The sequence below is a fragment of the Oncorhynchus nerka genome, linkage group LG16 (genome assembly GCF_034236695.1).
Source record: "Oncorhynchus nerka isolate Pitt River linkage group LG16, Oner_Uvic_2.0, whole genome shotgun sequence".
In the NCBI taxonomy this organism is placed as follows: domain Eukaryota; kingdom Metazoa; phylum Chordata; class Actinopteri; order Salmoniformes; family Salmonidae; genus Oncorhynchus; species Oncorhynchus nerka.
The window spans coordinates 7,634,603-7,649,961 of record NC_088411.1 but is presented as its reverse complement, the minus strand read 5'-3'; the positions used below and the strand labels follow the sequence as shown (position 1 = coordinate 7,649,961).

Sequence of the window (15,359 nt, the reverse complement as noted above, 5' to 3'; positions counted from 1 at the left end):
GCTTCGTTGCCCTGCGCGCTTGTTCGTTGAGCTGTAGATCCACTCGGGTGTCCCCAAAAGTTTTCAAAAGCACCATTGCTTGTAAGTGCCCAGCCGTACTTTGGTGTCTCATTGCTGCCTTGGTTAGACAACTCAAGTTTGCAAAGCCAGTGTGGCTCCAAACACCAAATCGATCACTTGCAAATAATAGGCATTCCCAGCAGTACAGTTTGCAGTGCTTCTCGGAGCCTGTGAGCAATTGATAGCGCTCGTAGTTGGAACTTTGAAAGTGGCAAACAAACCCCTTTCCCGCCTGTGACTGGCTTTGTAGCATCGGCGTCGACCTCTCATGACAATGTCTAACTTTTCTTGAAAAGTTTGTCTTGAGAATGTCGTTATAATTATATCCTCGACCAAATCGATATCTTCTCCTTCCGCCATTGTGGGTTGAAAAAACAGCTTAGTAGTATGCAAATTAATTTGTTTATCAAATTCAGTTTCCTAGTTCTGAGATTCTGCATAGACCTGCCCATATAGGACCTGCCTCTCAATATTGGTAATCCAATCAAAAGACGTGCACGCACTACACCTGCTAGCTGGCTCCTGTGTAACACTGGAGCCAGTCAGCAGGCGTACAATAGCCAACTCTAAAGATTGGTTGACACTAAATTTCCATTCCATAATTTCCATTCACTTTCAGCTACAAGCGCCCACACTGTTGATTCTGAAGGCCTGAGGGCAGATTTTAGACCCCTGGCAACACATGATGGCTGAATATGATTGGATAAAAGATCTAACATAAAGACCAGCCCTCCAAATCTCAACCTGGGGCTGGAAGCAGTGCAACCAAGAGGAAAGCTATGAAATGAAGAGTATAACTCTTACTCTGGTGAATAATTTAATACATATTTGTGGGAAAATATATTTAAAAAAAATTATATTCTGATGATGTTTAGGCCAGCAGAGAAGGCCTAAACATATGTATATATATATATAGACACACACAGTGCATTTGGAAAGTTTTCAGACCCCTAGATTGTTTCCACATTTTTTTACAGTACAACCTTATTCTAAAATTGATTAAATTGTTTTTTTTCCACCTCATCAATCTACACACAATACCCAATAATGACAAAACAAAAATAGTTTTTTTAGAAATTTGGGCAAATGTATAAAAAAATATGAAATATCACATTTACATAAGTATTCAGACCCTTTACTTAGTACTTTGTTGAAGCACCTATGGCAGCGATTACTGCCTTAAATCGTCTTGGGTATGACGCTACAAGCTTGGCACATCTGTATTTGGGGAGTTTCTCCCATTCTTGTCTGCTAATCCTCTCAAGCTCTGTCAGGTTGGATGGGGAGTGTCACTGCACAGCTATTTTCAGGTCTCTCCAGAGATGTTTTATCGGGTTCAAGTCCGGGCTCTGGCTGGGCCACTCAAGGACATTTTGAGACTTGTCTCGAAGCCATTCCTGCGTTGTCTTGGCTGTGTGCTTAGGGTGGTTGTCTTGTTGGAAGGTGAACCTTGGCCCCAGTCTGAGGTCCTGAGTTCTCTGGAGCAGGTTTTCATCAAGGATCTCTCTGTACTTTGCACCATTCATCTTTCCCTCGATCCTGACCAGTCCCTGGGAGCCCTAATGAATGTCTCTTGTGTTGTGTGCTGCAGGGGTCCAATGCTAAATTCAACCTCAGACTTGTTGGTCCTGGGCGGATGTTACGGGTGGTTCCCCAGACTGTGCTCAATGAGGCCCAGGTAACCATCTTAGTGGAGGACTCTGCTGCCATGGACTATGAGAAATTCCATTTCCTCACCTTCAAGGTCTGTCTGTCTGTCTTTCTGTCTGTCTATCTGTCTGTGTTATAGTTGTCTTATGTCTCTACAAAATCCCACCACACTGCTATCTATACATTATTCACACATCTGATGCCAGTAATTGCTTGATGATAAACAAAATCAATAAAAATCTGAATCTACACAAGAGATTACATAGGACGCATTCACCTATCCCCTTATGATTTGGATCCTCAAATCAAATCAAATGTATTTATATAGCCCTTCTTACATCAGCTGATATCTCAAAGTGCTGTACAGAAACCCAGCCTAAAACCCCAAACAGCAAGCAATGCAGGTGTAGAAGCACGGTGGCTAGGAAAAACTCCCTAGAAAGGCCAAAACCTAGAAAGAAACCGAGAGAGTAACCAGGCTATGAAGCCAGTCCTCTTCTGGCTGTGCCAGAACATGGCCAAGATGTTCAAATGTTCATAAATGACCAGCATGGTCAAATAATAATAATCACAGTAGTTGTCGAGGGTGCAGCAAGTCAGCACTTCAGGAGTAAATGTCAGTTGGCTTTTCATAGCCGATCATTAAGAGTATCTCTACCGCTCCTGCTGTCTCTAGATCGTTGAAAACAGCAGGTCTGGGACAGGTTGCAAGTCCGGTGAACAGGTCAGGGTTCCATAAGCCGCATGCAGAACAGTTGAAACTGGAGCAGCATGGCCAGGTGGACTGGGGACAGCAAGGAGTCATCATGGCAGGTAGTCCTGAGTCATGGTCCTAGTGCTCAGGTCCTCCGAGAGAGCGAAAGAAAGAGAGAAAGAGAGAATTAGAGAGAGCATACTTAAATTCACACAGGACACCGGATAAGAAAGGAGAAGTACTCCAGATATAACAAACTGACCCTAGCCCCCCGACACAAACTACTGCAGCATAAATACTGGAGGCTGAGACAGGAGGGGTCAGGAGAGACACTGTGGCCCCATCTGATGATACCACCGGACAGGGCCAAACGGGAAGGATATAACCCCAACCCCCCCCCCCCCCCACACCACTAGAGGGATATCTTCAGCCACCAACTTACCATCCTGAGACAAGGCCGAGTATAGCCCACAAAGATCTCCGCCACGGCACAACCCAAGGGGGGGCGCCAACCCAGACAGGAATTTTTTTAGAGGCAGAGAATCCCAGTGGAGAGAAGGGAACCGGCCAAGCAGAGACAGCAAGGGCGGTTCGTTGCTCCAGAGCCTTTCCGTTCACCTTCACACTCCTGGGCCAGACTACACTCAATCATATGACCCACTGAAGAGATGAGTCTTCATTAAAGACTTAAAGGTTGAGACTGAGTCTGCGTCTCTCACATGGGTAGGCAGACCATTCCATAAAAATGGAGCTCTATAGGAGAAAGCCCTGCCTCCAGCTGTTTGCTTAGAAATTCTAGGGACAATTAGGTGGCCTGCGTCTTGTGACCGTAGTGTACGTGTAGGTATGTACGGCAGGACCAAATCGGAAAGATAGGTAGGAGCAAGACCATGTAATGCTTTGTAGGTTAGCAGTAAAACCTTGAAATCAGCCCTTGCCTTAACAGGAAGCCAGTGTAGGGAGGCTAGCACTGGAGTAATATTATCAATTGTTTGGGTTCTAGTCAGGATTCTAGCAGCCGTATTTAGCACTATTTAGTGCTTTATCCGGGTATCCGGAAAGTAAAGCATTGCAGTCGTCTAACCTAGAAGTAACAAAAGCATGGATTAATTTTTCTGCATCATTTTTGGACAGAAAGTTGCTGATTTTTGCAATGTTATGTAGATGGAAAAAGCTGTCCTTGATATGTTCGTAAAAAGAGAGGTCAGGGTCCAGAGTAACGCCGAGGTCCTTCATAGTTTTATTTGAGACGACTGTACAACCATCAAGATTAATTGTCAGATTCAACAGAAGATCTCTTTGTTTCTTGGGACCTAGAACAAGCATCTCTGTTTTGAGTTTAAAAGTAGAAAGTTTGCAGCCATCCACTTCATTACATTACATTTAAGTCATTTAGCAGACGCTCTTATCCAGAGCGACTTACAAATTGGTGCGTTCACCTTAAGACATCCAGTGGAACAGCCACTTTACAATAGTGCATCTAAATATTTTAAGGGGGGGTGAGAAGGATTACTTTATCCTATCCTAGGTATTCCTGAAAGAGGTGGGGTTTCAGGTGTCTCCGGAAGGTGGTGATTGACTCCGCTGTCCTGGCGTCGTGAGGGAGTTTGTTCCACCATTGGGGGGCCAGAGCAGCGAACAGTTTTGACTGGGCTGAGCGGGAACTGTACTTCCTCAGTGGTAGGGAGGCGAGCAGGCCAGAGGTGGATGAACGCAGTGCCCTTGTTTGGGTGTAGGGCCTGATCAGAGCCTGGAGGTACTGAGGTGCCGTTCCCCTCACAGCTCCGTAGGCAAGCACCATGGTCTTGTAGCGGATGCGAGCTTCAACTGGAAGCCAGTGGAGAGAGCGGAGGAGCGGGGTGACGTGAGAGAACTTGGGAAGGTTGACTTCCTCATATCTGAAACACAGGCTTCTAGCGATGTCAATTTTCACCATGTCTTCACCATGTTTCATTGAAATGTACAGCTGTGTGTCATCCACATAGCAGTGAAAGTTAACATTATGTTTTCGAATGACATCCCCAAGAGGTAAAATATATAGTGAAAACAATAGTGGCCCTAAAACGGAACCTTGAGGAACACCGAAATGTACAGTTGATTTGTCAGAGGACAAACCATTCACAGAGACAAACTGATATCTTTCCGACAGATACAATCTATACCAGGCCAGAACTTGTCCGTGCAGACCAATTTGGGTTCCCAATCTCTCTAAAATAATGTGGTGATCGATGGTATCAAAAGCAGCACTAAGGTCTAGGAGCACGAGGACAGATGCAGAGCCTCGGTCTGACGCCATTAAAAGGTAATTTACCACCTTCACAAGTGCAGTCTCAGTGCTATGGTGGGGTCTAAAACCAGACTGAAGCATTTCGTATACATTGTTTGTCAGGAAGGCAGTGAGTTGCTGCGCAACAGCTTTTTCTAAAATGTTTGAGAGGAATGGAAGATTCGATATAGGCCAATAGTTTTTTAGCTTTTCTGGGTCAGGGTTTGGCTTTTTCAAGAGAGGCTTTATTACTGCCACTTTTAGTGAGTTTGGTACATATCCTGTGGATAGAGAGACATTATTATGTTCAACATAGGAGGGCCAAGCACAGGAAGCAGCTCTTTCAGTAGTTTAGTTGGAATAGGGTTCAATATGCAGCTTAAAGGTTTAGAGGCCATTATTATTTTCATCATTGTGTCAAGAGATATAGTACTAAAGCACTTGAGTGTCTTCTCTTGATCCTAGGTCCTGGCAGAGTTGTGCAGACTCAGGACAACTGAGCTTTGGGGGAATATGCAGATTTAAAGAGTCCATAATTTACTTTCTAATGATCATTATCTTTTCCTCAAAGAAGTTCATGAAATTATTTTCTGCTGAAGTGAAAGCCATCCTCACTTGGGGAATGCTGCTGGATCCTGGAGCATTTGGTACCCTGAACTGTGCTATAAAGTATGTATGAAACACAAACTAACCTTGGCTGAAACTAATCCTGTGTGAGTAGCAGGTCTAAGATCCAGGACCAGAGCACCAGGCATTCTCACAAACGCTCCAGGAACCGAACAATTGTAGCCAATTTCATTTGTGAAAATGCTCATAGTTGTGAAATTCACGTGTGATGCATGTACTGTTTGCTGCTGAGTGGGATTATGAACATCAATATTTTTGATGCATACCCGTAAACGGGTGTGATCAGGTGTGATCGGTCTACAGTGGTCCCTGCAGCATACGCTCAAACCGGTGCGATTAGAATGTCTATTCATGATTGACACAACAGTCAGTTTTTGAGCTGGCCACACATTTTCTTCACAGAAACATTTTGCACAAACAGTCTTTACAACTGTATTTCCTAAATGTGAGCAGTTTTTTGGGGGATGTAGCTGTTCAGACATTCACAAAAGTAACAACAGCATTCTCATCCAAATCGGTAAAATGTAGGCCACCATAGTCCTAGTGCTCACTGAGGAAAGAGTGAGCTAACACAAGCGGTCATATTTAGCTAACTCTCAGCTGACAGAATCCATAAAATGAATTAAATAATAGCGATTACTATTTACAAAGTATTACATCATGGGTGAGCTCATCATTGATCAAAATAATTGAGTAAAACCTTTTCTAAAAGTCTATGCTGCCATGTTTGTTTTTCCATGTCAACCAAAGACAAGAAAATGTGACAAGATGACTTGGATCTGTTTGCAGTATGCATGTTGAGAAGGGGTAATTAACGAACAAGCAATTAGCTTAGCATTAGCTCATCATATATTCAGTACAACCTTTAAAAAAAGTATTTTAATACACATCACATGCGTCCATTACAATGTATTCAAGAATCGGAATACAAGAAGTGGAATGCAAACACAGTAAGATGGCGCCGGAGAAGAAGGCAGACATTTTACGTTCCTCCAGCAGATTGTGTTGATTTGTTTGTTTATCTGTTTTGTTTGTAACTTATTATTTTACTATTTTTAAACATAATGTTGCCGCTACTGTCTCTTATGACCGAAAATAACTTCTAGACATCAGGACTGCAATTCCTCACCACGGACTAGCAGAATACCTTTTCTTCTTTAAAGACTCTGATGAGCCCGAGGCGGAGGATATAAGGCACCCTCGGAAACAGGATCAGAGCCCCGTGATCTGCGTGAAGAGGAGGCGGAGAGAAAGAGGCCAGAGAGCAGGCTGCCTGCTGAAAAGTCAGAGGTGATCGAATAAACCCCCACTTCCCTCAATTCTGCTAGGAAACATGCAATCTTTGGACAATACAATGGACGAGTTATTGGGAAGATTAAACTACCAACGGGACATTAAAAACTGTAACATCTTATGCGTCACAGAGTCGTGGCTGAACGACGACAATATCAACATAATGCTGGCTGATTATACGATGTACCGACAGGATAGAACAGCGGTGTCTGGTAAGACAAGGGGTGGAGGTCTATGTATTTTTGTAAATAACAGCTGGTGCACAATATCTAAGGAATTCTCGAGCTATTGCTCGCCTGAGGTAGAGTTTCTCATGATAAGCTGCAGACCACATTACCTACCGAGAGAGTTTTCATCTATATTCTTTGTAGCTGTTTACATAACACCACAGTCAGAGGCTGGTACTAAGATAGCATTGAATGAGCTGTATTCCGCCATAAGCAAACAAGAAAACGTTCACCCAGAGGTGGCGCTCATAGTAGCCGGGGACTTTAATAATGCAGGGAAAATTAAATCAGTTTTACCAAGTTTCTATCAGCATATTAAATGTCCAACCAGAGGGAAAATAACTCTGGACCACCTATACTCCACACACAGAGATGCATACAAAGCTCTCCCTCGCCCTCCATTTGGCAAATCTGACCATAATTCCATCCTCTTGATTCCTGCTTAGAATCAAAAATGAAAGCAGGAAGCACCAATGGCAAGATCAATAAAAAGTGGTCAGATGAAGCAGATGCTAAGCTACAGGACTGTTTTGCTAGCACAGACTGGAATATGTTCCGTGATTCCTCCAATGGCATTGAGGAGTACACCAGATCGGTCAGCACCCTCATAGATATCATCCTAACCAACTTGCCCTCTAAATACACCTCTGCTGTCTTCAACCAAGATCTCAGCGATCACTGCCTCATTGCCTGCATCCGTAATGGGTCAGCGGTCAAACGATCTCCACTCATCACTGTAAAACAGCCTATGGCGTTCTGCATTAGCATCGAACAGCCCCGTGATATGCAGCTGTTCAGGGAAGCTAGAAACCATTATACACAGGCAGTTAGAAAAGCCAAGGCTAGCTTTTTCAAGCAGAAATTTGCTTCCTGCAACACTAACTCAAAAAAGTTCTGGGACACTGTAAAGTCCATGGAGAATAAGAACACCTCCTCCCAGCTGCCCACTGCACTGGAGATAGGAAACACTGTCACCACTGATAAATCCACCATAATTGAGAATTTCAATAAGCATTTTTCTACGGCTGGCCATGCTTTCCACCTGGCTACTCCTACCCCGGTCAACAGCACTGCACCCTCCACAGCAACTCGCCCAAGCCTTCCCCATTTCTCCTTCTCCCAAATCCGTTCAGCTGATGTTCTGAAAGAGCTGCAAAATCTGGACCCCTACAAATCAGCCGGGCTAGACAATCTGGACCCTTTCTTTCTAAAATGATCTGCAAAAATTGTTGCCACCCCTATTACCAGCCTATTCAACCTCTCTTTCGTGTCATCTGAGATTCCCAAAGATTGGAAAGCAGCTGCAATCATCCCCCTCTTCAAAGGGGGGGACACTCTTGACCCAAACTGCTACAGACCTATATCTATCCTATCATGCCTTTCTAAGGTCTTCGAAAACTAAGTCAACAAACAGATTACCGACCATTTTGAATCTCACCATACCTTCTCTGCTATGCAATCTGGTTTCAGAGCTGGTCATGGGTGCACCTCAGCCACGCTCAAGGTCCTAAACGATATCTTAACCGCCATCGATAAGAAACATTACTGTGCAGCCGTATTCATTGATCTGGCCAAAGCTTTCGACTGTCAATCACCACATCTTCATCGGCAGACTCGACAGCCTTGGTTTCTCAAATGATTGCCTCGCCTGGTTCACCAACTACTTCTCTGATAAGTTCAGTGTGTCAAATCGGAGGGTCTGCTGTCCGGACCTCTGGCAGTCTCTATGGGGGTGCCACAGGGTTCAATTCTTGGACTGACTCTCTTCTCTGTATACATCAATGAGGTCGCTCTTGCTGCTGGTGAGTCTCTGATCCACCTCTACGCAGACGACACCATTCTGTATACTTCTGGCCCTTCTTTGGACACTGTGTTAACAATCCTCCAGGCAAGCTTCAATGCCATACAACTCTCCTTCCGTGGCCTCCAATTGCTCTTAAATACAAGTAAAACTGCTCTTCAACCGATCGCTACCTGCACCTACCCGCCTGTCCAACATCACTACTCTGGACGGCTCTGACTTAGAATACGTGCACAACGCTTTTGTAATGACTTCCGGAGCCTGAACGAGGTCAGTAAATGTGATGCCTACCCCATGCCCCAGGTGGACGAACTGATCGACCGCTTGGGGATGGCAAGATACAAGACACTTTGGACCCGAAGAAGGGGTACTGTCAGGTGCCACTGGCAGCGGCCTACCCGGAGAAGACTGCCTTCTCCACCCCGGGGGGACTATACCACTACCGGGTTCTGCCTTTCGGGCTCCATGGGGCAACAGCGACCTTTCAGCAACTCATGCAACTCATGGACCGCGTCCTGCGGCCTCACAGTGAGTACCGTGTTTTATGATTCTATAATTTGTGATGCAACTAAAGACGGTAGAACAAAATAACTATCTCTGAATGTGTATAGTTCCCCATTACCAGACTTACATCTAAACGTTGTGGAACAGCTGGGAGTCACATCTTTGTAGATACCAGGCTGTGGTGGATGCACAAAGGGATGCAGGTCTGACCGAGATCACCCACAAGTGCAAGCTGGGCTACGCCGAGGTGGAGTAACTGGGCTATCAGATCAGGAGGGGAAATGTGGAACCCAAGAAAGAAGAAAAATCGCTGCCATTAGGGGATTGCCGGTCCCCCGAACCAAGAAGCAGGGGAAGTCATTCCTGGGGTTAGCAGGTTACTACAGTAGATTTGTACATAACTTTGCTGCTATTGCGTCTCTCCTCACAGACTTAACAAAGGCACGACTACCCCAGACGGTGCGATGGACGGAGGACACAGAGGCGGGGTTCAAGGCCCTGAAGGATGCGCTATGTTCGCACCCGATACTCCTCACTCCGGACTCCTCAAAAAACCTCCTGGTCCAGACAGACGCGTCTGACACAGGGATAGGGGCCGTTTTGTCCCAAGAGCAGGAAGGCGAGGAGCACCCCATCATGTATGTCAGGAAACTCCTACCGAGGGAGAAAAAATACTCAATTGTCGAGAAAGAGTGCCTTGCCATGAAGTGGGCACTGGACACCCTCAAGTATTACCTCCTCGGGAGGAAGTTTGCCCTGATTACTGACCATGCCCCCTTTTCTGGATGGCAAGAGGTAAGGACACGAATGACCGTGTCACCCGCTGGTTCCTGTCCTTACAGCGATTCTCTTTCTCTGTCATCCACAGGTTGGGGGCCCAGCACGGCAATGCGGACACCCTATCCCGGAAGGATGCAAAGCTAGCCCTTAGCTCTGACTGGGAGGGAGGTATGCTAAGGGTAGGGGTGTGTGGTATCCCAGGAGGTCTACCCCGGGGGATGGTAATAGAGCGGAGGTACATGAGGCGACGTTGGCTCCCTCTGCTGGGAATACGGGAGCTGGGCACCCCGACACAGACAGCTCTAAGTTGATGTAAATAGAGGAAAGTGCCAAACAGCCGTGGAGGCCAAATAAAAGGAGCACGGTGGCATACCGTGAGAGGGAACGGAGTGAGACAGTAGAGAATAAGGACCGAGCTAAACCGAAGTGATTTTCTTTGTTATGTTTATTTTCTGTCTTAGTAAAGTTGTTTTTGCGGACTAAAACCTCCCTGTCTCTGTGTCAATTTCTGCACGCTCAACCCAACACCCTACGTTTTACCACAGTACATACCCCAACCAGAAGCGGGACTCTAAACAGAAAGCTTATAAAAAATCCCACTATGCCCTCCGTATGCACTCTGATGAACCATCAAACAGGCAAAGCATCAATACAGAACCAAGAACAAGTTGTACTACACCGGCTCTGACACTCGTCGGATGTGGCAGAGCCTGCAAACCATTACAGACTACAAAGGAAAGCACAGCCGCGAGCTGCCCAGTGACACAAGCCTACCGGACGAGCTAAACTACTGTGTCGGAAGACTGTGTGATCACCCTATCTGCAGCCAATGTGAGTAAGACCTTTAGGCAGGTCAACATTCACAAGGCCGCAGGGCCAAACAGAGTACCAGGACGTGTACTGCGAGCATGCGTTGACCAACTAGCAAAGTGTCTTCCCTGACATTTTCAAAACTCTCCCTGTCCGAGTATGTAATACCAGCATGTTTGAAGCAGACCACCATAATGCCTGTGCCCAAGAACACTAAGGTATGTGTATATATAGGTATATATAGACCTGTTCCGAAAGGCCCCAGAGTATGCAACACCACTAAGCAAAGGGCACCAACAAGCAAGCGGCACCATGAAGACCAAGGTACTCTCCAAACAGGTCAGGGACAAAGTTGTGGAGAAGTACAGATCAGTGTTGGGATATAAAAAAATATCTGAAACTTTGAACATCCCACGGAGCATTATTAAATCCATTATAAAAAAATATCTGAAACTTTGAACATCCCACGGAGCATTATTAAATCCATTATAAAAAAATATCTGAAACTTTGAACATCCCACGGAGCATTATTAAATCCATTATAAAAAAATATCTGAAACTTTGAACATCCCACGGAGCATTATTAAATCCATTATAAAAAAATGAAAGAATATGGCACCACAACAAACCTGCCAAGAGAGGGCCGCCCACCAAAACTCAAGGAACATGCAAGGAGGGCATTAATCAGATAGGCAACAAAGAGACCAAAGATAACCCTGAAGGAGCTGCGAAGCTCCACAGCAGAGATTGGAGTATCTGTCCATAGGACCACTTGAAGCAGTACATTCCACAGAGCTGGGCTTTATAGAAGTGTGGCCAGAAAAAAGCCATTGTTTAAAGAGAAAAATAATCAAACACGTTTGGTGTTCGTCAAAAGGCATGTGGGAGACACCCCAAACACATGGAAGAAGGTACTCTGGTCAGGAAAAGGCTATGTCTGTAAAAAGCTCATGTTGTGTAAATCAAATGATACAAACCCTCCAAAAATACATTTTAATTCCAGGTTGTTAGGCAACAAAATAGGAAAAATGTCAAGGGGGTGAATACTTATGCAAGGCACTGTACATTCTGTTTTACTCATTTCATATGTATATACTGTATTCTACTGTATTTTAGTCAATGCCACTCTGACATTGCTCATCCAAAAATGTTTATATTTCTTTATTCCATTCTTTTACTTTTAGATTTGTGTGTATTGTGAATTGTTAGCTACTACTGAACTGTTGGAGCTAGGAACACAAGCATTTCGCTACACTCGCAAAAACATCTGATAAATATTTGTATGCGACTATTCCAATTGCATTTGATTTTATTTTATTTTCTCCAGTGGGTAGGCTATTGGAAGGGGATAAAAGCATATAAAAGCCACCCTAATCACCCTCTCTGATCATCGATCTGTAAAGCAATGGTCCAGTCGTAGTGCACCATGCACCAGGCTCCAGGTCCTAACTGCCACTTTTGTTCTGCGCTCCAAAATATAAACATTTCCCAAGTTGGGACTAATGAAGTACTACTCTACTCTAATCAAATCCAATTTGATTTGTCACTGAAAACATGTCCCGAAAACAACACCTTACAGTGAAATGCTTACTTTCAAGCCCTTATCTAACAATGCAGTTTTAAGAAAATACCTAAAAAAAATAACAAATAATTAAAGAGCAGCAGTAAAATAACAATATCTAGACTATAAATAGGGGGTACCGGTACGGATTCAATGTGCGGGGGCACCGGTGGGACGAGGAAATATGTACATGTAGGTGGAGTTATTAAAGCAAATATGCATAGATAGTAACAGAGGGTAGCAGCAGCGTAAAGGGGGGGGGACAATGCAAATAGTCAGTATCATTTTGATTAGATGTTCAGGAGTCTTATGGCTTGGGGGTGAAGATGTAAGAAGCCTCTTGGACCTAGACTTGGCGCTCCGGTACAGCTGGGCGTGCAGTAGAAGAGAGAACAATCTATCACTAGGGTGGCTGGAGTCTTTGACAATTTTTCGGGCCTTCCTCTGACACCGCCTGGTATAGAGGTCCTGGATTGCAGGAAGCTTGGCCCTAGTGATGTACTGGGCCGTACGGACTAAACTCTGTAGTGCCTTGCGGTTGGAAGCCGAGCGGTTGCCATACCAGGCAGTGATGCCACCTGTCAGGATGCTCTCGATACCAAAACATTTCAGTCTCCTGAGGGGGAATATGTTTTGTCGTGCCCTCTTCATGACTTTCGTGGTGTGCTTGGACCATGTTAGTTTGTTGGTGATGTGGACACCAAGCAACTTGAAGCTCTCAACCTGCTCCACTACAGCCCCGTCGAGGAGAATGGGGATGTGCCCGGTCCTCCTTTTCATGTCGTCCACAATCATCTCCTTTGTCTTGATCATGTTGAGGGAGATGTTGTTGTCCTTGCACCACATGGTCATGTTTCTGACTTCCTACCTATAGGCTGTCTCGTTGTTGTGGGTGATCAGGCATACCACTGTTGTGTCATCGGAAAATTGAATGATGGTGTTGGAGTCCTGTCTGGCCGTGCAGTCATGAGTGAGCAGGGAGTACAGGAGGGGACTGAGCACAAACCCCTGAGGGGCCCCCATGTTGAGGATCAGTGTGGCTGATGTGTTGTTACCTACCCTTACCACCTGGGGGCAGGCAGTCTAGAATTCCAGGATCCAGTTGCAGAGGAGTTTTTTTTCCCCAGGGTCCTTAGCGTATTGATGAGCTTTGAGGGCACTATGGTGTTGAACGCTGAGCTGTAGTCTATGATTAGCATTTTCACATAGGTGTTCCTTTTTTCCAGGTGTGAAAGGCAGAGTTGAGTGCAATAGAGATTGCATCATTTGTGGATCTGTTCGGGCGGTATGCAAATATGGACTGGATCTAGGGTTTCTGGGATAATGGTGCTGATGTGAGCCATGAACAGCCTTTCAAAGCACTTCATGGCTACACACGTGAGTGCCAAGGGTCAGTAGTCATTTAGGCAGGTTCCCATAGTGTTATTGGGCACAGGGACTATGGTGGTCTGCTTGAAACATGTTGGTATTACAGACTCAGACAGGGAAAGATTGAAAGTGATCACACAGTCGTCCGGAACAGCTGGAGCTGTCATGCATTTCAGTGTTACTTGCCTCGAAGCGAGCATAGAATTAATTTAGTTCATCTGGTAGGCGCTTGTCACTGTGCAGCTCTCGGCTGAGCTTCCCTTTGTATTCTGTAATAGTTTGCAAGCCCTGCCACATCTGACATCCGAGTGTCGGAGCCGGTGTAGTATGATTCGATCTTAGTCCTGCCTGTTTGATGGTTCGTCATAGAGGGCATAGTAGGATTTCTTATAAGCTCCCGGTTTAGAGTCCCGCTCCTTGAAAGCGGCAGCTCTACCCTTTAGCTCAGTGCAGATGTTGCCTGTAATCCATGGCTTCTGGTTGGGGTATGTACATACAGTCACTGTGGGGACGACGTCATCGATGCACTTATTGATGAAGCCATTGATTGATGTGGAGTACTCCTCAATGCCATCGGAAGAATCCCGGAACATATTCCAGTCTGTGCTAGCAAAACAGTCCCCTAGCTTAGCATCTACTTCATCTGACCACTTTTTATTGACCGAGTCACTGGTGCTTCCTGCTTGAATTTTTGCTTGTAAGCGGGAATCAGGAGGATGGAATGGTTGTATGGGGAATTTGTTTATGGCTCTATCACTTCCTAAGCATGAAAGGAAATTATACGAAAAGGAATGAAAGCATGAACAAAAGCTATACAAAATATAGTCATCACACCTTAATCATCTAATTGGACTGTATTCTATATACGTCCAAGGTCTTGACAAAATGACCTTACCATGGCATTGTCTAATATCATATCTATGGTGTTTTTAATATGCGGTGTGTTGCTTAGGGCACTATTCTAAGTTGAAAACTATATGATAAGTCTACAACAGTAAGGCACCATCTTCAGGTAGTCTACAGGGATGACCTATGGACCTCTGTGAAGAAACTGGTGAGTACTGTAGCTATAGAGTCAAAGGCCTCAGAGTACATTTTCGACTTTACGAAGACTGGTATTTTCTTTCGAACCCTTAAATGGTTCGAGCATAAATCCTTATTAAATGTTCCATTGTACGTGTGTGTTTATTTTTACATAAGCGCACATGCCAAGGGAAAGAAAACCAAGTATCCTGGCAGGCTGCAATCTGTTGAGTCTGACGTCATCAGATAATTTCCAGGTCAATGCCTGGAGGTCAGTAAGAATTGATGTCGAACTCTAGTAGTTTTACTACACATTAATATGTCTTACACCATTGTAGTGGTGATAGGTATGAAGGAGTCTATTTCATAGCTATGTTATCCACGGAGGAGCTAACATCACGACGGAAGTACTCTATAAGCACTGAACCAGTCGTATGCGGTGTGATGATGACTTCTAATAACATTCCTCCTGAATGGAGGGTTCTATTTATTAGTGGCATGTTTGTTAACAATCAGAAGAGTGTTTTGGAGATTCCCTTACATGTGTTGCAATCAGAGACTTCTTATACAAACATTGTGGTACACCTAAGTGACATCTTAGACGTGTTCTCAGGTTAACCCTGTCTAGGGGCTTGTCCTCTCCTCTCAGTGGGGGGGTGGGGGGGGTTTACAACTAGATTTGTTTTCTGCTCTGG

The 15,359-nt window shown here is 44.9% G+C and overlaps 1 protein-coding gene across 1 annotated transcript in view; it reads left to right on the top strand.

Moving 5' to 3' along the window:
• The window catches only part of LOC115143960 (cadherin-related family member 1-like), a 155,553-nt gene that overhangs the window by 95,876 nt on the left and 44,318 nt on the right, over window positions 1-15,359 (top strand). Inside the window, exon 12 of the mRNA XM_065002382.1 lies at window positions 1,652-1,804. Within this exon, the coding sequence (XP_064858454.1) occupies window positions 1,652-1,804 (153 nt within the window). The remainder of the gene's footprint in view (window positions 1-1,651; window positions 1,805-15,359) is intronic.